At 38.9% G+C, this 24737-nt stretch overlaps 2 protein-coding genes across 4 annotated transcripts in view; one reads left to right on the top strand and one right to left on the bottom strand.

Moving 5' to 3' along the window:
* The window catches only part of igdcc3 (immunoglobulin superfamily, DCC subclass, member 3), a 64339-nt gene extending 57870 nt beyond the window's left edge, over positions 1 to 6469 (bottom strand). Inside the window, exon 1 of one of the 2 annotated variants that reach the window (XM_031276594.2) lies at positions 6436 to 6469. Coding sequence is in view for 1 of the 2 variants with exons in the window: in XM_031276593.2 (XP_031132453.1) it covers positions 2724 to 2790 (67 nt within the window). In the remaining variant the exon portion in view is untranslated. Of the gene's footprint in view, positions 1 to 2723; positions 3006 to 6435 lie in introns of those variants that run through there. The other variant, XM_031276593.2, reaches the window with a different exon arrangement.
* A 1829-nt stretch (positions 6470 to 8298) lies between these two features.
* The window catches only part of ano5b (anoctamin 5b), a 28418-nt gene continuing 11979 nt past the window's right edge, over positions 8299 to 24737 (top strand). Inside the window, exons 1-5 of one of the 2 annotated variants that reach the window (XM_031324136.2) lie at positions 8299 to 8632; positions 16073 to 16117; positions 20251 to 20315; positions 22754 to 22861; positions 24623 to 24691. In XM_031324136.2, coding sequence (XP_031179996.1) covers positions 8557 to 8632; positions 16073 to 16117; positions 20251 to 20315; positions 22754 to 22861; positions 24623 to 24691 — 363 coding nt within the window. In that variant the 5' untranslated portion in view covers positions 8299 to 8556. The remainder of the gene's footprint in view (positions 8633 to 16072; positions 16118 to 20250; positions 20316 to 22753; positions 22862 to 24622; positions 24692 to 24737) is intronic. The other variant, XM_031324137.2, reaches the window with a different exon arrangement.

Below are 24737 nucleotides of genomic sequence, written 5' to 3'. Positions count from 1 at the left end.
CTGGCACAAAGGTTTACTGCTGCAACAGTAAAGTTAGAATCACACACCAGCTACTGACAGACTGTTGTTCCCAGACATGAGCACCACTGATAGAGCTAAGTGAGCCGAGGACACACCACAGACTTCTTGCTGCCTGCAAGACAACTGCCTGGCATCATATGATGCACTTATGGAAAACTGTTTTTGGATTGATTTTAGATATTAGTATCTTATAAATTCATAAGTAGAGGGTTTTTTGTAGTTTTTTTTTTTATTTGTCTAAATTACTTACTTTTTTCTCCTTACTCTCTCAACATCCATCTGCTGCAGCTCACTCTTATCCACCATAACAATGCATACAACCTATTTCTAAATAACTACTTTAATTTGCTGCAGCATCACTTGAGGTTTGTTTGAAAAGTGGAATGTTTTGTACACAATAGATAAGAGTTGTGAATTTATCCTCCATCATATTTCACTGTGGACGGAAAGCTGAAGCAGTATTACCACTTTAAAGAAAATGATGCACACCACCTATATTCCACAGGGGTGGTGAGTATTAAACAGGGATAGACTTACAACCGTATCAGGAAGTGTCTTCCAACAGGCACAGCAAAAGTCATATATTTGCATTTAGATCAAGTATGTTGCAAGGATAAAACAGCAGACAGTCACTAGTATGAATGAACTACTAGAAAGAGCATCAACAGAACAGCTTGGTTTCTTTTTATATAGTATTTAGTGTCTGGCTAAAAAGCAATAGTTATTCTATTTCCAGGGGGAAGACCATGCATAGAGCAAAGACACTTACGTTCCCTTCTATAGGCTTCTGCTTGATCAATTATTAATCATTACACTTCTTTTCTAGCGGCGATAACACAGAAATGACAGTAATATAGGTAATGCAACACGAGAATGCTGAGAAATTGTCCATGTGTTGGCATGGTAGTAGATGTATCGCAGCTGTTGCACAATTCACCTCTCAATGTACAATCTTCTCTCACAGAAGTATTCACCTGTAGTATCTTTCTATAACTGTTATAACAGTAATAAACTAAACACATCTGGATCAAATATAATGACTTTATAGAAACTTGAGTGAGCAGGAACAGAAGTTAAGTGAAAGTACTCAGTATTTTTCCTCTTACACGCTTTGATTTAACATTGGTTAATAATTAAAAATACGGTTCTTTTTTCTGAAGCATGAAAGACACAAACTAACTCAGTCAGTCCATTCAAAGCAAACACTTGCCCTTTCATATGCATCATGAAATCTTCTGAATGATGTACGGCATTTTGAGCTCTTCAGGCCGTAACAGATATAATGCAGATATTGTTCTTACTGCCTTATTTTAACTGTGCTTAAAATGTCCTAAAAAGTATCTATATATCAACTGAATCTAATCTCCGAGGCAGACTCTTTCTTTCATGTGATGGGTAGATTGGAACTACATCCATCACAGAGCTGTGCTTCTGAAGTTTTTGTTCCCAGTTATCTGACTGAACATGTTATGAACTACTGTGTACTAGCCTTTATGATTCCAGTCGGGGCCTTTGTGGTATGCTTTGCAAATACCCAATACTCTCTCCTGCCTCTGAATTAAGGGGCCTCACATAGAGAGAGAAACTGTCTATCATAATGAACAAAGGGGCGAAAAAGAAAATTTGAAAAGGAGGAGAGGGACAGTCTTGACATTTAATCTGTACAGAATATTCTTCCCAGCAGGCAATAACCACAGTCTTTTAATCTATCCTCAGACCAATAACCAGGGTGGCGTGCTGTAAGGACTCACCATTCAAGAAGTCAATCTTCTTAAAAATTCCCCTGATATGAAACTCCCATCTATCAGAGTATGTCACTTTTTAGTGTTAGGTTTGGGGAGTTAAGTAGCCTAGTAGGAGGTAAGAGCAAATTCAAAAGCCTATATGCATTTAAAAACTACAATATCTTAGGTTAATATCTAGTTGATAATGTATAATATATCATAAATATATAGTAAATATACAATATATATTAATACCCCCTCCCTCCCTGCTGAATGTGTACTATTGAGTCCATGTGATTAACAAAAACATTGGGAAATTGGCTCTAATTCTACAGCCCTGTTAGAACTCCTTATTAAAGGCAGTCATGAGGAGAACTACAGTAGAAAATAAGTATTTTCTGCACAATTCACTGCTATTGTATCGCAAAAATGTGGCTTTCTCAAAGCACCAATTAGACACCTTTCAGTAGAAGATCATTTACATTCTTCTAATCGTGTTCCCATCAACATAAATAGGAAAACAATCCAGGAACTCTGCTGACTACATTGCACGTGGCTACCGAGTATTATTATGGTGCTCATAAGACATCTAGGTTTGAATATATAGCATATTGCGCATACTGTATGAAGTGATGGCGAAACAACACCTATCGCCTGCTAAAACATTTCAAAGTTCTGCAGAATGGACATACAATTTAACTTTAAATATGGTCTACTAGGCTACCAAGTATCCGCGTGTAACTCAGTAACCTGCAGGTACAAATTCCACAGTGCACACGGCTCCTGCACCAGCCTTCACATTGGCATTTACAGCCGAAATACTAACGGACACCGGAGAGGGGCCAAGTTCAGGGTTACTGGTCAGCAGCAGCGCAATATCGCTGCTTGTAGCATGCACACTAACAGCGGTTATCCTACACAAGCAATCACACCCTGCAGCACTACTCTCTACTCCGGTATTAAAATAATGCCACTTACCGATTAAAGCATTTACGAGTATTCCCAAAAAGCACGGAACAAGGCGGCGGTGCCTTGTGGATGCCATTTAAACACTTACAGAAAATATTCCAGCACTTGCCAAGAAGACAACGTGAGGTGAATAGACTGGGGCTAAAAACACACACAGAGATATCCAGCTTCAGCAACTAGGCTACATGTTCCGACCTACAGTACTACAGTTTGGTGGCTCGCTGGGGTCGAGCACGCTTTCGCCATTTTAGCCATCTATCAGGAATCTGTCAGCATCCCGCTCTCTCTCTCCTCCTCACTCACTCTGCTGTATCCCAAAGACAACCTCTCTCTCTCGCTCTCTCTCTCTCTTTCTCTCTCTCTCACACACACATACACACACACACACACACACACACACACACACACACACACACACACACACACACACACAGAATCTGCTCTCGGAACAAAAGAGCAGACTGCTTCGCTCCCAATGCATGACAAACCTGCAACAACTGCATGACTTCTGCATGTCAATAAAACAGCTAATGTAGCATGCTAGTACAATAGACTACTACTAACCAAAATAACAAAACTATGATGTAGCCTATAATAGGCTACTGATAATGTGTCTAACAATAATCCAGATACATTAATGTAACACACTGTGGCCACAAAAATCTTTCGTCATTGGTTGCACATATGTAGACAAAATATAGGCTATGATGAAACAACATAAGCTACATCAATAAACCATTTTGTCCACACTGATACGGTGTTTGTGTTTACAAGCTCAGAATCATAAGGACAATTGGATGTCTTTTATTTTTCTGGTTCGACACATGTGAAGCTGATATGATAAATAAACAAGGAGGACCTCGAGCATTCAGTTACAACCATAGACTGTTAATATTAATTTTACAGTCAATGGTTACAACAAAGAAGCGGTTGTTTAGCTGTACTCGATCTCCCCCTAGTGGAGCAAACATGAATTTTGAATATAAAAAATAAAAAAAATAACATAAAACGATTAGGCTATTGCAGTGCCCAATTTCTCGTCCCATATATGAGGTAATGCATGGTAAACTAATCTTACGTCTTAATGAATGGGCTCCTCTTTTGTAGAACACCTTTGTTATATCACATGAAATATAGACAACTGGTGCTTGACTGACAACTAACCTTGACACTTACTTAATATTAATACTAAATATATAGCCTACTATACTATACTAGGTCTAGTCTACATGTATTTTCTTATTCTCTATAATCTGGCTAAAATATAGGATATTGCAACAATGGGGCTGTTTCTAACGATTCATGATTGAGTAATCCGCTCTCTTTTTTCTGGATTAATACATTAATCTACCATTTTAGTCTGTAAAACATCATACAATATACTGAACAATTGGCCTCCTAGCTTCCGAAATCCAAAGTGATGTCTTCAAATGTCTTGTTTTGTGCGACCAGTCAAACCCTAGATTGGCTATTTACTAACTGTTTTATTAAACTAGAGTACAATAAAAACAGCAATATGGGATGATATGTAGTGGTGCTTTAATTCAAAGCACGGTTGAGTTGTAAGCTACGACGGAGCATTAGGGCCACATCAAGGGAAAAAAATTAAGGAGGAAGATGTGTTATTTATTTTGCATTTTGAGAATAAAGTCGAAATGTCGAGAATAAAGTCAACATGAAGAGAATAAAGTTGAAATACTTTTTCGAGAATAAAGTCGAAATGCCGAGAATAAAGTCGAAATGTTGAGAATAAAGTCAACATAACGAGAATAAAGTTGAAATACTTTTTCGAGAATAAAGTCGAAATGTTGAGAATAAAGTCGACATGTCGAGAAAAAACTTGATATTTCAAGAATCAAGTCGGACTTTTGAGAATAAACCAAACTACTAGCTATATTACCTATCACGGACCCTATAGTATTCTACAAAATTCATGAACTCTTTCTCTTTTAGCACATAAACACAGTATGATGATAAGTATTAGGAATTTGAAGAGATTGTGCCGAAAATTGCGTCTGTTCAGAAGGAGAAACCACACAAACTTGGAAGAGGTGGCCAACTGAAAAAGCTTGTAATGGACAGATGCGAGGGTATCGATGGTTACACCTACGCATATGTTGCATCACAACACACAATAAGACAATTGATTTGTCTGATCCTGATGGAGTGGAGCTCAGGCGAGCGCGGCACTCCAAGGACGTAACCCATATCTATGATGTTTCCTACATGGCAGCTGGCATGGCGGACAGTCGCTCTATTTAAGTGATAAAGGAGTTGAATTTATTCTCGACATTTCAACTTTATTCTCGAAATGGTATAGTTCAACTTTATTCTCGTCATGTTGACTTTATTCTCGACATTTCGACTTTATTCTCGAAAAAGTATTTCAACTTTATTATCGTCATGTTGACTTTATTCTCGACATTTCGGCTTTATTCTCAAAATGCAAAATAAATAAAAAAAATATCTTCCTCCTTATTTTTTTTTCTTTGATGTGGCCCTAATGCTCCGTCGTAGTAAGCAAACGTGTTATTATGATAAATAGCATTAACAAGGTAAACCTCACTCAATAACAACAAAGCATGTGCTATTTTAGCTGTACTCGAGCTCCCCTTAGTGGACCACACGTGTACTTCAGGTCTAATGAAAAACGTCTCTCAGCATCCATCACTTCTCTTAATACATCGGTGATCCATCACCACTTTACAGTATCAAGTCTAATAATTCAGATGGACTAGCTTTTACCTATGATTATCACACAGCTTGGTTGAATACTTCATTATGATTGGTCAATCACGGCATTCCATTGCAAGGCAACAGCCTGGCCCCTTGTTAACTTCCTGTCAGTTAATGCCATTCACATACACTGCAACAGGAAATCAACTTGGGTCCATTTAGAATGTTTACATCTGTGAAAAGGTCGTTTACGTCTAACGTCAGCTTGTTAGCTGTTATCGTAAATATAATATACAATGACTGTGGTGTACATATTGTAAAGGCCTCTGAGTAAATGTTGTAATATATTGGCAATATAAACTTAGCTAATCAACTGTAACTTAACGTTAAACCATTGTTCTCTTAATACATCCATGTAAACCATAGACTGTAAATTTAGTGGACAAAGCTTTACGGTTCTGAGACAGAAGTCAATATGGAAGTGCCTTAAACCTGCATTATATCAAAGATCCTTTATACTAACCAATTTCTATCACGTCTCAATCACTAGTTTAAAGTCTTCTTCAATACAGCAGGATGTTAATTTTTTAAAATTATAGTTCTGTTTACTTTAAAATAGACGATAATGCAGGGATGATTTAAGGGCGTGGCTTCACGCCAACCTGTCAATCATGATTCATTACAGAGGCTTAGCAATGCTAACCATCCATGTACATTTGAATAGCCGTGAAAATGTTTGGGGATGTTGCCCGCGTTTTCATCTTGAATTTTGGCCATCTCACTGTGTGTTTTCACTACATCAAAATTAATTGGGACATTTCCGTCGACTAGAAATTATGATAGAAATGCCTTATTCAGCGTTCTGCTAACCAAGCTAGCTAGCTACCGCTAGCGTTAGCTGGTAACATATGGAAATGTTTTACAATAAAAACATAGGGAGGCACCACTTAAAGGTCCCATGACATGTTGCTCTTTGGATGCTTTTATTATAGCTATTAATGATAAAGCCCAATAATTAAAGTGTTAGAAAAGGGGAGCTTTTGACCTGTTGGTGCATTGGCGGCTGGCTGGCTCTTGATGAAAAGTCAGGGGAGGGATATGTTGTTGTCGAGATGTCTCACTCTGTTAACGTGTTGGACAACAACTAGGCCTACAGACCGACAGGTGATGCAAAAGGACATCATTCACATTATAAGGTAGGCAATCTAAGACAAGCTACAAAAGATTTGAATTACACATTAACAGTTTTTTAAGTGGCAGTGGTGCGTTCAGGCTACTATTCTTTTGAGCTTTGAGGCACTATACTTTACTTGAGTGTTTCCACAGTTTATGGTTTCCAGACTCCAGTTATGCTTCTTTATAGGCTAGCCTACTCGAGGGAAATTGTACACCTACTTAGTTTCTAAATATCTACAATCTTAGTCTTGGGTTATGTGATATCACTCACAGAGGCCATTTTTTGTTGTTGCATAATGTACTTTTACTTTTAATATTTTGCTCATAATAGACTACATCAGTACTTTTACTGAGGATCTGAGTAGGCCATGTCCTCCATCCCTGACAGTGAGCTAAAGTTAAAAAGGGGATTTTACATGTTTTTGTTTTTTTGCAATAATCTTCACTACCTTGTATATTATTCAGGGATTTGTTGCCAGGGCCTCCAGTAAGCCATAAAGAGAGCTTCAGTATCAGCAGAAAAACAGCAGCAGTGATTTTATTTAAAGACAATGTACACCAATTAAGACCGTCGTTGCTATTTGTTTAATCTGCTGAGTGGGGCATTTCTAACCAGAAAGGCCAGCCGTCTCATTAACCCTGATAGTTGGTACAGTGTGGTTTGTGAGTTGTTGAGCTGGTCTGTTCAAACCCAAAGCTGTTCTGAGAGAAAGATTGTATGCTGGTAATAATGGTGATTTTTAAAAGGAACAAAATATAATTGGAAGTGTTTGGTCCCATGCAGGACAATAAAGACTGAACTGAAGAGTAGGACTGGGCGATAGGGAGAAAATCAGATAATACGATATTCTTGACCAAATACCTCGATATTGATATTGCGGCGATATTCTAGGGTTGACTATTGGTGCTTTAACAAAATATCTTCACACTTAGATTTTAGATAAATAATCATCAGTAATGTGGACATAATGTCTAAGTGGGGAAAAGGCAAATAATAGAACAGCTAGAACAGTCTGGTAAATTCAGAAAAGTACATCACTTTACTGTATGCAGCCTTTAAAACCAGTAAAAGACAACACTTATGTCATATCACGATAATACGATATCCAAAATTTATATATATATATATATATATTTCGATATATTGCCCAGCCCTACTGAAGAGGCAAAAAGACAAGATGTCCAGCTGGAGGAGGATAAACACCAACCAGAGGGATCTCTCACAACCTGGCAACCCAAATAGGCTATTCTTTATAATGAGTTATAAACCATTACTTACAACTTATCAGAAAGTAATACCAATTTCTCGTTAAAAGTATGAAGTAATAATAGTTTACTTTCTTGTCACACTATTATATTAGTAGGCCTAGGCTACAAGTGTGCAATACTGGAAAAGGCCACAAGATGTCATCATCCTATTGAAGACTACTGTCAGTTCCTTGTGTTTCTATCATAGACTATATGGTTTCTATAGGCTACATGCTAGGTTTAAACATGCTCCAAATGTAGGCTACATACAACAAGTAAAGATCTAACAGAATAAAGTGATAACAGAACTGTGTAACATTGCCACCTTGTAATCAAATATACAGGCCTAAATTAAAATAGGTAAAGTTTACACACACACACACACACACACACACACACACACACACACACACACACACACACACACACACACACACACACACACCATTTGGCCGACCAAAAAAAAGTCCCCATGCCACTCCCCTTTATATGTGCATGGTCTTCTCGGGTAGCGCCAGGGAGCCCAGCAGGGTACAGTTTCAGTGAAGATTGGCCATAATGTAAATATGATCCATTCCCCATATTAATCTGAATCGGACCCGTTGATTTCAGTGTGTGATCGGCCGATGCTTACATGTTGGAGTCTTCATCGACGCGACCTGATCAGAGCGGCATCCTCTCACGGTTTTTCCCCGCTTTCCTGAGAAGGTGAAGCCTTCAGAAAAAAACACCGCTGGCCGCTATGAGACGAATAACGGGAAAGGCGAAGGATGAAACTTTGATAGAGCTACAGAACGCGACGGAATCACAGACTGCAGGTAGGCTTACTAAATAAAGATACACTCATTAACCTTTATCCTTTAACTGGGGTCATGAGGAGGTTTGCCAAATGCGTAATATTTGTCATCAAGACTCTTAGGCTACTTCTATTGTAGTAGCTGCTCTGGCAAAGAAGCACTCTACTAGGCTACATGGTTAGTAGCCTAATCCTTATCCCAAATAACTGATAATCCAATTAAAATACGATTTTGAAGAATATACCCTCATATCAAAATAAAAGCCTATAGAAAGCCATTATAGCAAACCATAACCTTGAAATAAATAGACCTACAGTAAGGTCGGTGTAGACGCTCTTAAGTGTAAATCGTTATATTAAAGTGCATTGAGCAAAACATGACAGTTCAAAATCGGAGTGGTATTCTGTAACATATGATTTGGTTACTTGGTATGTGTGTTTTCCCTACATCTTAATTAAATGACTTTTTTAAGGTATGTTATTTTATTTTTAAGTTATATAGTATCTTGGTGTCAGTTTGACAGCTGTTCTCAGCACTGAGATGGCAAGCAAGCAATCATCATTCATCATGCATGAATCAGAGGTTTGAAGGATCTTGATTACTTATCAGACATCTCAGTCAGGAGGTAAAGGCTGTCAAATCCCAATAAATGCTGTATAACTGATAAAAAAAAAAAATCCATTTAAAAAGAAAGTATTCTGCCCACAGACAAGTTTATTCAGAGGTGTGAGACAAGTTACAGCAAGTTACAGCAAGTTACAGCAAGTTATCAGCGATCCCATGACAAGCCACAAGGCAAACAGATCCAAACTTGCTGGGTGTTTCTGGGAGAATTTAGTCTTTTGGTATGTCCCTTTAAACTGCCAGGTCTTTCCCATATTGAGGCAGATTTGTAGGATCTGGGTAATTGAAGTCACCTGTCAGACGTCATCACTGTAAAATCTCAGAAGATATTGTAGCAGAATATCCCAGAAGCATCTTCATGTTCATGTTTTTTCATTGTAAATTAATTTAAGTTGCCAAAAGCGCAAACTGATCAGAAGTGAAGCATGTGAGTAAACAAATCAAATTTTCCTCCTTTCTGCCACCTTTTGAGCTTAATATGTGTGTCAATATCTACATGAATTGCCTCTCCCTGAGATAGTCAGGCTTCACTGACTCTGTGCTAAACAGCAAGTCACTGTGGTTTCAGACAGCGTGGTCACTAGAGTCCATCTGGAGGTTAGCAGTCTGGACAGTTTACCCAGTCGTAGTTTTGCTTTCAGCCATTAGGGTGATGGAATTAGCCATATGTATTGCATGTTTCCATATACTGTTATCATTGAGGGCACCAAATGAGTAAAGATTAATAGTTTCTACTTCCATTTAGTTCCATATGTCATAATAGAGGAGGGCTGTGGTCCTTAAGTGCTGCATTATGTCTCTCATAGCTTCCACAGCACAGCAGTTTGTGAAGATGGTATTGCCATAGTGGCTTTCTTAAGCAACGAATCTGCCAAACTGAGAAGAACGCAGAGTTGGTTCTTGCATTCATTCTGTTTGTTTTACATAGCCAGAACAGGGATATAAATGGTTGTGTTATCCCTATTATTTGAAATGTCACACAGCTACAGTCAAATGGAAAGGAAATTCAGTGTTTACAAATGGAAAAGGCCACCTATGGCCACTTGTGGTTAAAGACTAATTGCTCTACCATAATGAAAAGCTCACTTAAAAAATCGAATTGCCGATGTATTAATCCAAAAACTTGTTTTTACCTCTGTGTCCGAGGAAGCAGATCAGTCTAACGTACCGTGATTAAGTAATGGCTTTAAGACAAAGTGCTACAACACTGATATGATGTCTTCAATCCCTGTTTACATAATCCATGACTCACTTATCTCAGGGACTGAAAATTCCTAGTTTGAACCTATCGTATACTCTCATTGACATTTTAAACTCTGTATTCAAATGCGCAGTTTCATATTCAAAACTACAGTAGCTGAAGCCCTAATGTCTGTAGAAGTCCAGTAATTGTGCCATGTCAGATAGGTCAGGAGATATGGTTTCCAGCAGAAACTTGGGTTAGAAGCAAAGCACACATGGAGGTTATTCTTAACATACAATTGTGATACAAGAGCATGGCGTGTATTGACTGACCATATGTTTTGACCCTTGCTTGTCCCCTTTCATTGGAAAAGTCTGGTGCTCTTGTGCTGCAGCTTTTGTGATAAGGATAACTGGTCTTAATAGACGATCAATTATAGAATACGTCCAAATGCCCATTTAAGCATCATTAAGATGTAATTTTTAAAGTGCATCTTAGAACTTCATAAGCAACTCATACATTAAGATGTAGTGACAGCACTGTTATGAGTGTAACCCAAAGGTATTGATTCTAAAAGTGAAATTACTGTATGAAAAGTCACTAAAAATGACTACTTGGAAATAATCGTATGTACTCTTGATGACTTCATTTAGAAATGCAATTGAGTAAATTAGTGATTTTATGAGGTCTTTTTGTCAATTTAACGGTTATTAAAATCTGGTGCTACGTTATGTGATAATAACAAACAACCTGTTGCTCACTTCTATCGTAACCCTGCATATTTCTACCTAACAGCTGGATGAAATCAGATGCACTGCATCACTGAAGAATCATTAAAGGGAATTGAACAATAAAGACGATTTATTTCCCAGCATTCATGTTGAATCAACATGTGTTGAGTCAACATAATGAAATCCTGATCAGACCCTTTCCATTTGTATACCTAACACTCTTTATTATGTTAATCAGCAAGTTGATAATGAACACATGTACCTGTTTATCTAGGGTGAGCGGTGGGTTAATAGACTGCTCTTGTTCTGCAAAGGCTTTATTCAGGCCCTTATCAGGGCAGACCTTCAGCCACATGTGAAAGAGGAAACGGAGAAAGAAGAGGAAGGGGTCTGTCCTCCCCCTAATAGTAATAGTTATAATAATAATAATAATAATACATTTTATTTATATAGCGCTTTACATGGTACTTGAAGACACTTTATAATAAAACCAGCACATTGTAAACAGATGAAGCAATAAAACCAACAGATAAAACAAGCATATTATATGTAAGACTATTGTAGGTGGAAGGCTAATCTGAAGAGGTGTGTTTTGATGAGTAATTTGAATGTGTCCAGGTCAGTACAGTCATGGATGTGTATGGGTAGAGAGTTCTACAGGGAGGGGGCTGCGATGGTGAAAGCTCTGTCACCTCAGGTAGGGTGCTTGGTCCTGAGTGGTGGGGAGAGGAAGTTTGCGTCAGAGGAGCGGAGGTTACAGGGGGGATTGTGGCGGGGGAGCAGGTCTGTTAGGTAGGATGGAGCCTGGTTATGGAGGGCTTTGTGGGTGAGGAGGAGCACTTTAAACTGGATGCATTGGGGAACAGGGAGCCAGTGGAGATTCTGGAGGACAGGAGTGATGTGGTCGCGGGAGCAGGTGTTGGCGAGGAGGCGGGCAGCAGAGTTTTGGATGTATTGAAGTTTATTTAAGGTTTTTGCAGATGAACCATAGAGGATGCTGTTGCAGTAGTCAATTCTGGAAGCGATGAAGGCGTGAATCAAAGTTTCGGCACCAAAGAAGGTGAGTGATGGGCGGAGCAGGCAATGTTTTTGAAGTGGAAGAAGGCAGTTCTGGTTATTTGGTTGATGTGATTTTCAAAAGTGAGGTTGCTGTTGAAGTTGACTCCGAGGATACGGATGTGTGGGGATGAAGACAGGGTGGAGTTGTTGACAGGGAAATCAAAGTTGTGGGATATTTGTGAGGGATTTCGGGCCATTGATAATCAAGTTGGATTTATTGTAATTGAGTTGGAGGAAGTTGGTTTGTATCCAGGTTTGAATATCAGTGAAGCATTGGTCAGGGTGGAGGATGTAGCTGCAGTGATGGATTTGGGGGAAATGTAGATCTGGACTTCATCGGCGTAGCAGTGGAAGTGGAGACCATGTTTGCGTATATTTCCGAGTGGCAGGATGTACAAGATGAACAGGAGAAGACCAAGCACCGAACCTTAGGGGACGCCTTGTGACCGAGGAGCAGAGGTGCAGTTATTTATGTGGATGAACTGTTGTCTGTTGGTGAGATAGGAACAGAGCCAGGAGAGTGCGGTGCTAGTGATGTTGCAGTAGCTTTCCAGTCGGGACAGGAGGATGGAGTGGTTGATGGTGTTGAAGGCTGCAGTGAGGTCGAGCTTGATGAGAATGGTGAGGTAGCCAGAGTCCGAGGAAAGGACGAGGTCATTGGTGACTTTGAGGAGGGCTGTTTCAGTGCTGTGTTGTGAGCGGAATCCAGATTGAAATGGTTCATGGTTATTGAAGGTGAGATGGGTTTTAATTTGAGCAGCGACAACACGTTCCAGGATTCTAGATAGGAAGGGGAGGTTGGAGGTGGGTCGGAGGTTGGACCTGATGTCCGGGTTGAGACCAGTTTGAGTAGTGTGTGGACTGATCCGGAACTGAGAGAGGAATTGATGATTTTAGTGATGAGCGGGGCGATGGATTGTAGACAGTTCTTGATGAAAGCTGATAGGATGGGAATAGGTAGCCAGAGCGTTTGTTTAGTGACCTTGGTTGTGTGTTTGGAGTGTATTACCTCGATCACAGCTGAGCTTCCCAAACACTGATTTATAGACAGTCATGACTGTTGTCCTACTGTACTACTGGATGAACACAACATGTACTGTGACATCATAAACAATTACAAAGCAGGTACTTGGTGTCATCTTCATTGGACTCAAAGCTTATCTGTAGTGGGTTGCCAGGTTATTTGCATCTATCAGGGGCAGTCAGCCAATAATTCTTATTACATTTTTAAAACTCAAAGTGCTCTCAATAGTAATTACTCATGTTTTAACTGATTTACTTCCATTTAAGGGGATCTCACTGTGCTCTCTGCAGCCATGGCAGATGAAGTCATCTTCCAGTCAGAGGTGAAACAAGGCCAAATAGTTGCTATGGAAACAGGCCTTGTAATTGCATTACCCCGTTTGATGGAGGCATGATAGTAAATAAGCCATGGAAAGCAACCAAGATTACAGTAGATACTATAAGTCAACTGATAGTAAAGAATCAAGCATACTTACTCACCCTGTTGCCATCTCACATGAAAAATATCAAAAGCAAACAACCAGGCCAAAGGTGGCATATTATGCAAGCAAGAGAGCAACTTTCTGTGTCCTAATCTGTGTTGACTCCTTGGCAACTCTTTTCCTCAAATGCCTTCCTCAACAGACTATCAAAGATATCAAACATGGCATTTTATTTTATGTTGTGTCTTATGCAGAGGTGAAAAGAGTGCTAGAATATTGTACTCAAGTAAAAGTACTGGCACTTTAGACAAACTCTACTCAAGTAAACATACTTTGGTACAAATTTACTTAAATAAAAAGTAAAACTTAGGTCAGTTAAAATGTATTCTGAGTAAACATTACTGCCTTAACATTTCTTAAAGGACATGACCACTTATGTTAACTATGCTGAGGTACAATAATGCTAACCATAACCCATAAGGACCTGGATCCTTAATCTGATTGCATTGTTGTGCATTTGTACTGTTCGCTAAATATTAGGCCCGGATACGAACGCAGTTCCGCAGCCGTCCCACCCGCTGACGGCTGACTCTCTGCAGGTGAATGTAAACAATTACTTCTTCATCTGGAATGTCAGCTGAGTGCAGAGTGTCACGTCTATCAAGCTCTGCCCTCCTGCAGTGGCAGACACACCTGCATTGTACCCAACTTAATGTGACTTTTGTTTGTATTGTAATGGATGTGACTTAAAATGTAGCAAAGTATGAAACTGGTGATAAAAGGTCCTTAAGTAAAAGTAAAATTACTGATTTTTAGTACCGAAAAAAGACATCTGTGTTACAGTAACAAGAGTAAATTGAATTTGTTACTTCCACCCCTGGTCTTATGAAGATAATACAGTATCCCGCCTACCCTGTACAAAACCTTCTTGTGTAAGAGTTTGTGGTGTTTTGCACTTTTCAAGCTTTCCGGGGATTGTCAGGAAATCTCCCCTTTGGGACTACAATATCCTGATGATAAGAAAGGAAATTTGTATTTCTCATGACAATACAAACAAGCATATATTGCAATGCAAGCAATGCTAATGCAAACACAAAAACACAACTCGCACTTTAAACACACTACTTACTAAAAAGAAAAGAGGATATTTGTGTTACTTTGTCAATGGTTTCCTCTCCTCAGTGGTCGTGGCTCCTAGGGTTTATATGTGCTATTAGTTGGTATTGCTTGGTATTATTTTACAAAAAAAAGTTTGATAAATTATTTTCACATCAAGGACCATTTAGTAGCTGTTCTGGAGCTGTCAATCATATCACGGAATTCTCACCAGCAGATGAGTTTGCTGAGTTGAAAGTCAAATTTAATTTCCAGTTTCTTCCAAGCCGGCGAGAAGACGAGAAGACCTTAAAGCACTTACATTTACTCTAATAACAAAATTCATAATTGACTTTATGAACTTTCCCTTTTGTATGTAGTTAGCCGATTCGACAGGAAATGTGGGGGGAGAGATAGAGAGGATGTCTTGTAGAAGACCTAGCCCTGTTGGAGCTCAGGATGTTGTGGTTTTACTGTACATACCATGCCTGCTAGACTATAACGACTCATTTCACTCGCATGTTTTGGTATGAAATTTAATATTTCAGTCTAGTGCTTTACTATTTCATATGTGAGTTCCTTCTACATTTTCCTAAATCACCTGAATAATCAAGACAGGCATTTGGCTTGTCCGAGACTGTAGAGTGGATGACTTTCACTGTGATGCATTAAATTTAGACCAGAGTGCTAACCTATATCACATCAATATTTAATATACATCTAAATGCAATCAAACTCCTGCTTAGAAGGAAGTTGTAGGGCAATCTGTGACATGTTTGTATCACTTCCCTTGAGAAAAGGTTTATGTTGTCATAATCTGGAGCTGTGGTTAGTTAGTCTGCACTTGTTGAAGTGCAAAGCAATGATCTGAGATGTATCTGTTTGAGAGGAGTATGCAGGGCGGTCTAGCTGAGTGCTAGCCTCGTGGGAGAGCTACACAAGAGCTGTTAACTTAATGTTTTTTTTTCCGACGGTCGACACCCACCACAGCCTGCTTGAGTCAGAGTAAAACAAAATAAATATTTGATTTGTTATTGGATCAAATGCATTTTACCTATTGTATTATTTTCAGGTTATCATCACTGCTTGTATAGATGCTGTGCTACAGATGGAAGCCCTGGTCTGATCAACACAAGAGATAAATGTTCTGTTGTTTTTTATTTTCTCTACAGTGCTCAGAGTAAGTAGGCCCTGGGCACTGTTCTACACTGTGAGACTTTTTGATGAATTCTTGTTAATCAGAGTGTCTCAGCACTTTGTAAGCCTGCATATTCACCACCCACAGTTTAACACTAACCTGTGTCTATCTGTCTGTCCTTTAAAGATGGTCCTGCAGTGTTGACCGCATTCAGGATAAACCTGCACTCAGGTACGGGCAGATCAGAGGCTTTATGTGATGCCTGTCTGTCCGTCCTCTCATCATCACCCTCTGCTATTTCTCTTTACATCCTCTCATTGTGTCTCATTGAAGTCTCCTGATGAATGGACCATATTTTCTGTTTCTGTTCTTTAAATTCTGCTTTCTAGTTAGTCTGCTTATCAGACCCAGCTGTCTGTGTGTTTCTGTCTGCTCTTCAGCCTCCATCTCAGCTTCTGATTGTATCTGCAGAGCCTGGCTGCTGGTAGCTGAGTGTGCTGTGTCCTATGTTCATGGCTGGAGCGTCCAATCTGCACTGATGCATTCACTCATTGAGTTGAATGTTCACACGGAATTCAGGTCAATTAGGGCTTTGCGATTTGACAATGTACACCGCGAAGAGAAATACATTTTTCAATGACCAGATAATTGGCTACATTTTTAATACTGTGAGCACTATCTCTTTATTAATATCTCAGGTTGCAATATGCTGTTATGGGGCAATGTTGCAAATCAATGGGCAGGACAGCTTTATGTCAATATTGGATTTTCATAAAATGTTTTCATCAATGTAATGGACCTTGATCTTTAAGGTATTTCATTTACTGGATTTGCAAAAAAAAAACAACTGTTTATTTGACAGTTGCTCAGTTGACCCAGACTATATAACTATATAACTATATATTACATTATATGTCAGTATCACAATATAAGGTTACATATACCATTACAGAGAGTCTTATACATATCGCACACTCCTAGTGTCATACATGTGCACAACTGGAATAAGTATTGATTTATTTTACTTTAGTAAAAGTAGCAGCAATACCACACAATAAAAATACTCTATTACACGTAAAGTTCCAGCTTTACCTAAGAAGAAGTACAAAGGTATCAGCAAAACATTTATTTAAAGTATCCAAGGTACTCATTAGGGAACAGAATGGCACCTGCCATAGTGCTATATCAGGCCATATTGTTGCATTTAGGTGCAATCTACAACTGAATTAAATTTTGTAATTTTGATCTTCAAAGTAAATAGTAACTTCATCTGTCATATAAAAACTACTAAAATGAAGTGAAGTAGAAGTATAAACTATAGGAAAAAATGGAAGTGCTCACAAGTATCTCATAATTGTACTACAATAAAATAGATGTACTACAGTAAAATAAAACGGTGGAGCACTATATGTGTGTCTCAACTGGGTGTTGCGCGTGAATATAGAGAAAGATTTTCTGTTTCTGGAGATTTTCTGCAATCACCGTCACCGGGAATGGAAACTTCATCAGGTTGTAGTGAAATAGGTTTTTAGCATGATTCGGCTGGGGAATAATGGATTTGCTTTCTCTTTCTGCATTATCAGCATATGCCTCTGGAAACTGACATATTGGCATGAGTGACATCCTATTCTGATATACTGTAGGCCACTGATTTCTTTAATTATTAAGGGTGTCTCACCATACATCTGCCCCCCCTTCCTCACTGGCCTTCAGTGCTCTGGCTAGCAGCAATTATGGACCTGTTTTATTTTTCTATGGACCTGAGAGTGGAGCTTGACCTGTACCAGGGATTGAAAGTCAGCCTCTGCTGTTTCAATTTTAACCATTATTTTTAAAAGCTGTCTCGGTGAGTCCCCCATCTTTGTCATATCTTTGTAAAACGTTTCTATATCCCATCACATCAAAAGCAAAGAGAAAAGTTCATCTCACTCATATCGGGGCTTTTTCATTAGCTTATGGATTTCTGTCGCTGCCATATCAGGGAGCAGTGCTCTTCAGCAGCTGACCATTTGGGACTATATGTGGTGATTTAATGTGTCACTTTGATTTAGTGCCCCCCAGAGGTTACTGGCATATATTTTGGCATTCTGCTGATGGGCTAGCCTGGCAAGCCTCACTCACCATTGACGGAGCTCAATCCGAGGGGCGGGATAAACGGTTGTCTTTCAAATTCCCTCTGCACGCAATAGGATAGCACTACAACCAGGCAGAGCAACGAAGAAGGTAGCGAAGCTAGTTGATAGATTAAACTTTTGCCATATCCATAAGTCTTCCAGAAGACCGCTGTTCCCAGCAGCAGCAGCCATAAGCCTGCCTACCGACTCTATACACGATGTGATTGGCCTGACCAGAGTTTGGTTTTTCCAGCTCGCAAGCCAACGGAGAGTGCCTAGACCCCCCTGGCTGCAAAATAAATTTGCTGCCACTAGGGTGCGTCTAGATTTCTAGGCTACTGTTGGGCATGTTCACAGGAGAATATCACAGGAGAATATCTCAGCTATACTGTAAATATACAGCAGCTGAAGAATAATTGGGTTGCTTGGGTGGAAAGTGTGTAAGTTAATTTGTGCCCTCAAAAGCCATGGTTGCCAAGGTAATTTTGCATGAATGAATAATTGTGATGTGATGATACAGTAGTTATTTTGAACGTATATGCCCATTTGTGCCACTGTGGTGTAGTCTACGTTGCTGCTCAGTTCTACAAAAGTCAGGCTACTCTGTGAATATGACCCCTCCATATACTGTATTTGTCTCTCTGTGGAAGGTGATATAACACACAGTTAGAACTTTGCTTCTGTTTGCTCAAGCCAGGCTGTGATAACTGGCTGTGCACTGTTGGAGTGAGACCAAGATTAAAGAGAAAGTCGGCTCCACAGTCAACGATGCTTCCAGCGAGCCCACTGGAAAAATCGTATTTTGTCGTTAGCCCTTTGTACACCTCAGGGATTCCTCGGTCTAAAAGGTGGCATATTTGCATTCCTTCCTTGTGAGTGTCCAGCCCTATCATTGAGCTTCCACATGGAGACACGACAGTCCCTCTCTTATTGGCTCACAATGCTGTCCGTCACATTATTGTGTCTAATCAGAGGCAGCTGGGTTGAAGCTGAAGGAAGCTGGAGATCTTTGTGTCCTTTGTGTGCTGAATGTGTTTCATTAGGCGGAGGTAAGACTTCTGGTACAGCAGCAACGCCAACCCCGGGCCCCTCCCCCTCACTGATGTCATCATGGACGTTCTAACCTCCCCCACAGGAAGTGCCGCTTTCCCACCATTCTGGAATAATAGGGGAGCAGGCAGCGAGCAGAGCAATGCTACATGAGCAAATTCCTTCTGCCAGAGTGGAGGGAGAGAGAAGCACTCCAGGAATGTTGTGTGTCATTGTATTAGAGATGAAGAGGAGTGTGTGTGTGTGTGTGTGTGTGTGTGTGTGTGTGTGTGTGTGCGCGCGCGTGCGTGCGTGCATGCGTGTGTGCCGCCGCTGCCTTTGTGGTTCTCATCTGTCTCTCAGCTCCTGTTTACCTATGAGGCAAGAGTCTGTATCTGCTGATGTTGCCAGGGGACTGTCGGATGTTTGTTAGGCCCTTGTTAAATTAAGTTTGTCTGAGATTCATGCGTGGCCATAACAATTATTGGCCAGCTCATTGCCCTTAAAGGGATAGTTTGAGTGAACCTTATTGTTATGTAAACCATGTATCCTGTATGGATAAAAACAGCTTAATGTAGTTTAGCTAAATTCCTGGATGTCGGTGGGATAAGTAGAGAAGAATATCCACTCCATTGCTTTAACACTGTACAGTGTACTTGTTAGGCTACCATGAACATTTTAAAGAAGTAGATGTGAAATTCTAACAATCACTTTATTTTTAGGGCTATTGTTTTCCCGCGTTGGGTGTGGGTGCATGTAAACAAGATGGTGGAACCAATAACTAAAAAGTCAACTTTTTCTTGGTACATTGCTACATGTAGTTTAGTTTTAGGTTGACCAGCCATAAGTCTCTGGGTCTGTGGTATTTACCCCTGTTTGAGTTTAGATGCTATTGATCATACAGCCTTCCACTGACTGAGCTCATTGACATGAGCAATTAACACACCTTCAAACTGAAGGCAAAGACATATATAAAAAATTACCAAAAAAACAGAACTAACCTTTTATAAGACACATGCACGACAAGGGTCAGCGGAAGAATGTATATAACATGACAATGCACACAGACAATTCTTGCTAAACATAACATATTTAAGTTGTTAGACCATTTTACCAGATTCTGTACATGTGATTGTTGTATTTTTATTGATTTGCATAAGGCGTTACTTTTATATAAATATATAAAATAATATATGAAAATAATAATTATTTTTTTTGCAGATGGAAATGGTGGAAATGGTGTTGATGCCCTTAATGTCAGAGAGACACTGCCTGGATTTACAGAGGTAAGTCTGATGTTTCTGTGGTTGTTTCTACATAATTACACATTGTAAAGGAAGAAGTTTGGGGAAACATTTTGGGCAATAAGCGTATAGTCCCTTTCTTGCCAAGAGTTAGAGGACAAGATTGATACTACTCTCATGTCTGTACCATAGACTGTATGGTCTGTACGCTACATTTGAAGCTATAGCTAGCAGTTGGTTAGCTTAGCTTAGCTTAGCATAAAGACTGAAAACATGTTAACACCTAGCCTGCCTCTGTCTGAATGTAAAAAGAAAAACAGCATACCAACACCCTAACAACCTCACAAACTACCATGTTATATTGTTTGTTTAATCTGTACAAAAACAAAAGTGTAAAAACGTATTCCACTGGTTGCTTCGCAACTTCACATAGACAACAAGCTCAACCTGTTACTAGTCTTTGTGCTAAGCTAAGATAATTAGTTGCTGGTTGTAGCTTCATTTTTACTGTACCGATGTAATAGTGGTATCAAACCCTTTGCAAGAAAGTGAATGAATATGTGTGTGTATATATATATATATGAACTGTTATATATATGAAACAGTGTTATATATATATGAACTGTTCCTTTAATTGTTACATTGTTAAATAACATTTTCACAATCTAAAATGAACTGTCCAATATAAGAGTTTCAGCAGCAGTCATGGAGTTGGCTTTTATTATTATTATTTTTCCAAAGCTTTTTTGCAGCCACAAAGTTGTTTATGTCATTGTTTATGTTTGTGTAAAATCGTAGGCTTAAATGACTGACCTTTTGTCGACTCACCGCTCACATCGCTGAGTCATAAGACCTCTGAGTCTCACAAAGTCTCCTCTCATATCTCGGACAATGAGACAGAAATAAACTGTTGCTGCTCAAACAGAAGCCTGTTGTCAGTCTGTTGGGATTTCAGTGATACAGTGAGGCCAACGTCTAGATGGTTTATCATCTTAGTTGATAACACTGATTACATTGTGTTTCTGTGATGTATGACTTCAGTACATGAATAGATCAGTGCTAATCTATCAAACTCTTCTGTTTTCAATGTTCTCATTAGGTCCGAACATGTTTAATAACAGGATAACAAACAGTGTTCACGCCCCTGTTACAAGAGGGTCTGTTAGTGGATGTGAGGGCGTGATAAACCAGCAGGGTGGGGTTCAGTAAACTACTCAACATACTGGGTACTGCTGTGGTTAACCCTTGATATTGTTGCTCTTTAGGTATGCTTTGTCACTCATTTGTGAACAAGACGGGCCTTCTAAAAACATGACAGACAGATCACCACTCCAAAATGAACAAACTGGAAAATTTACGTTTTTCAACTTCCTTGGCTGCAAACAGTGACATCATAAACCCGACTGGGAAATTGAAAGTGGACATTTTTTAATGTACTGTTAAAGTGAAGGATGTGAAGATATTAATAATTAAATTAACATTTTTAAGAATACATTTCATTACAAATTTCGAAAAAAGTTTTCCATTTTACTTCAGTACATTCCTGTCATCAAAATAATTCTGTTTAACTTCAGATTAAACAGATTGTACTCTATCTAGTGTCTACAAACTCATGTTTGTTACAACAAAGTGTATGGTAATGTAAAACTGTAAAAAAATTTCACAGATAGAATCGGATCATTCCACTGTGTGACAAGTGTAGACTGACAGTTGTATCTTAAATTCCAGGTTTGTTAAAGGTTATGAGATACATATTGATGTATTAATCCACAATACTGTAACAGCACTACAGATAAAGACATATACTGTATATTGTAGACACTGATTACAGTATAGCACATACTGTAGATTACTTGATCTTATATCTTTGTATCCATTAATTTGAGTATTTCCAGCGAGAGTGCTGTTTCCGAATGACATATACATGTTATTAGTGTCAATAAAACACATTTCCACATTAATGAAAAAAACAAGTGTTGAAGAAGTTGTACTTTAGGAGTTAAGACAATGAGTGATATACAAAAGTTGATATAGAACATGTAGAGCACATTTCTCGCTCCACCATCAACTATTTTGGTATAATGACAGGCTGTGATTGTACCATGTCCAGGATTTTTCTGTTTTACAGTATGTGGGTTATTTTACTGTCATCATGGCCTCCCTCTTAACTTTTTCCCAAGGAAACAACATTCTCTTGAAATACTTTTCAGTCCTGTGCACCATGAATGTCTACTACCTACTACTAGTACTAGTCAGTAGCCTATAGTAACCTAATATTACATGTATAATTCTGGGACACAATGTGCTTCTCTCTATGTGTTATGCTGTGTATATATATCAGTGTTAAGCCCTTTATGTCTATCTTCAAGATTCATTTCTTGCTTTGTCAGTATTTATTGTTCAAGTGTTACATGTCTCTTTGCTTTCGGTTCCCACTCTGTGAGAAAACTAAAAGTCTTATTGTGTTTGTTTGTTTCTAGACCGAAAAGCTACAACCAAACACAGACACCGTGTTTTTCAGGGACGGAGTTCGGAGGATAGACTTTGTGTTGTCTTATGTAGATGACAAAGATGGAGAAAAGAAACAGGTAAGTGTAACAGAAAAGTGACAAGTGGTCAATTGACTACTCAGCATTTTTACAGTGCGACCAGTGACTAACTGTGATACTGTTGGCGGCGTTACACAATTTATATCCAGAATAGGAATACATGGTTCTACAAAGAGGAAGTGAGATTCAGAATATGTATTTTCCACAGACATACGACATTTGTGGCCTTCAGTATTTAGGTCAAGAAGCTTGTGAAAAGTAAGGTGGGTCGAATTTAGAGGGCTATATTGGTTATTTCAGTGTGTCAGATACATATTTAATCAACATTGAGGTAAATATAAGTATCTGTCTCATTATCGGCAGATATCCAATATGAAAGGACTCGGATGGGGACCAAAGAAACTTCTAATTTTAAATAACTGTTCCTAACTGTCTGGCAAACGGTTTACTCTTGTGGACTTAATATGTTTGCTGGATTTATCACTGTTGTACTTATATACAACATATTTTGTTTCCTCCTAGCATGAATCACAATGGAATTAATTTGACAGTGAGCTAATCTATGCGTTTGTTGGATTCAGTTTCCTTCTCACTGTACTAATTCATTTTTTGTTTATGGAATCTCATTGTTTTCTTATTTGTAATCACTATGATTGAATTTGTTGTCCATTAGGGTTTTCACAATTGCTTCCAGTAAAAATCTCAAAGGCCAACTCCTTGCCTTTAAACTTTATTGGAAGTGTGTTTAGCTCTCTGCATAGCTGTCCACCTACATGCATAGTGAAGGCAGAGAACTATTCTAACAAATTCTTCTTATTTTGAAACATTTTATGGCTACATCATTATCATCATCATCATCAACAAGCAGCAATATACGAAAATGTCATAGAACTGAGACTGGAATGACTGATCTAGGCCACATTTTCAACCTTAATTTATCCAGAAAGATTTCAACACTCTCTTTTTCACACTAACATTCACACTTGGAAGCTGCACAGAACAACAACAATACCAAAGATCACACTGTGCTCATAGGTTGAAACATTTTCTTCGTATCTCTGAAAAGGCAGCTCTTTGTTTCCATGGACCAAAATTGTGGAATAGCTTAAACATCCGACATGCAACTTCTGAAAATTTCTTTTAAGAAACATTTTTTCAACCGCAAGGCTACAGACTAATCTCAAGTAGTCTGTCGCCTTGCTTTTAATCATTTTGCTTGAAAGTTATTTTTTTATTTAATATTTTGTCCCTTTGTTTTTGTTTGCCATATTGTTTTTTTGTTAAATGTTAATTGAATGTATATGAAAATGTTTTTTGTGTAATTTTCGAAGCACTTTATGGATGAAAGGCAGTATCGGTTTTTCATTATCATTCTTTTATGTGGCCAGTCAAAACAACATTTGTTTTCCAGGGTCACCTTTCTATCAGTGACTTTTGGAAGATTTGGCAGGGTTATGTCTAAAACATAAATGTGCTACTCACTGCCCCAACAGTATTTAGTTAGGTCAGCAATTAAGGATTTGCCTCCCTCTGTGTCCATTGATAGGAGCATTACATGTCCACTAAATCCCTCGGAGGTTATAACAGTGTCTTTATAACAGTTTTTGTGAGAAGCCACGCCTATTATTATACCAACTTCATGCCCCCTGTTTAACCAGTCTGTAACCCCACAAAGAGTCAAATGAAGTTTTTGCAGAGGAACAGGGGCTTTGTTAAATTTCTCTAACGTGTGTAAAGGCGACAACATGTGAAGACTGTGTATGTGGCTCTCATGGTTGTGGTTTACGTGTTTATTTACAGGAGAGGAGGAGGGAGTTTGAGGCCAACCTTGAGAAAATAGGACTGCAGCTGGAGACGGAAGATAAATCTGTAAGAAACTCAACCACAGAGTAGCTGCACCACCTACTGGATTGTT

Source organism: Sander lucioperca, chromosome 3 (assembly GCF_008315115.2).
Source record: "Sander lucioperca isolate FBNREF2018 chromosome 3, SLUC_FBN_1.2, whole genome shotgun sequence".
Classification (NCBI taxonomy): Eukaryota; Metazoa; Chordata; class Actinopteri; order Perciformes; family Percidae; genus Sander; species Sander lucioperca.
This window is presented reverse-complemented; position numbering and strand designations above follow the sequence as displayed.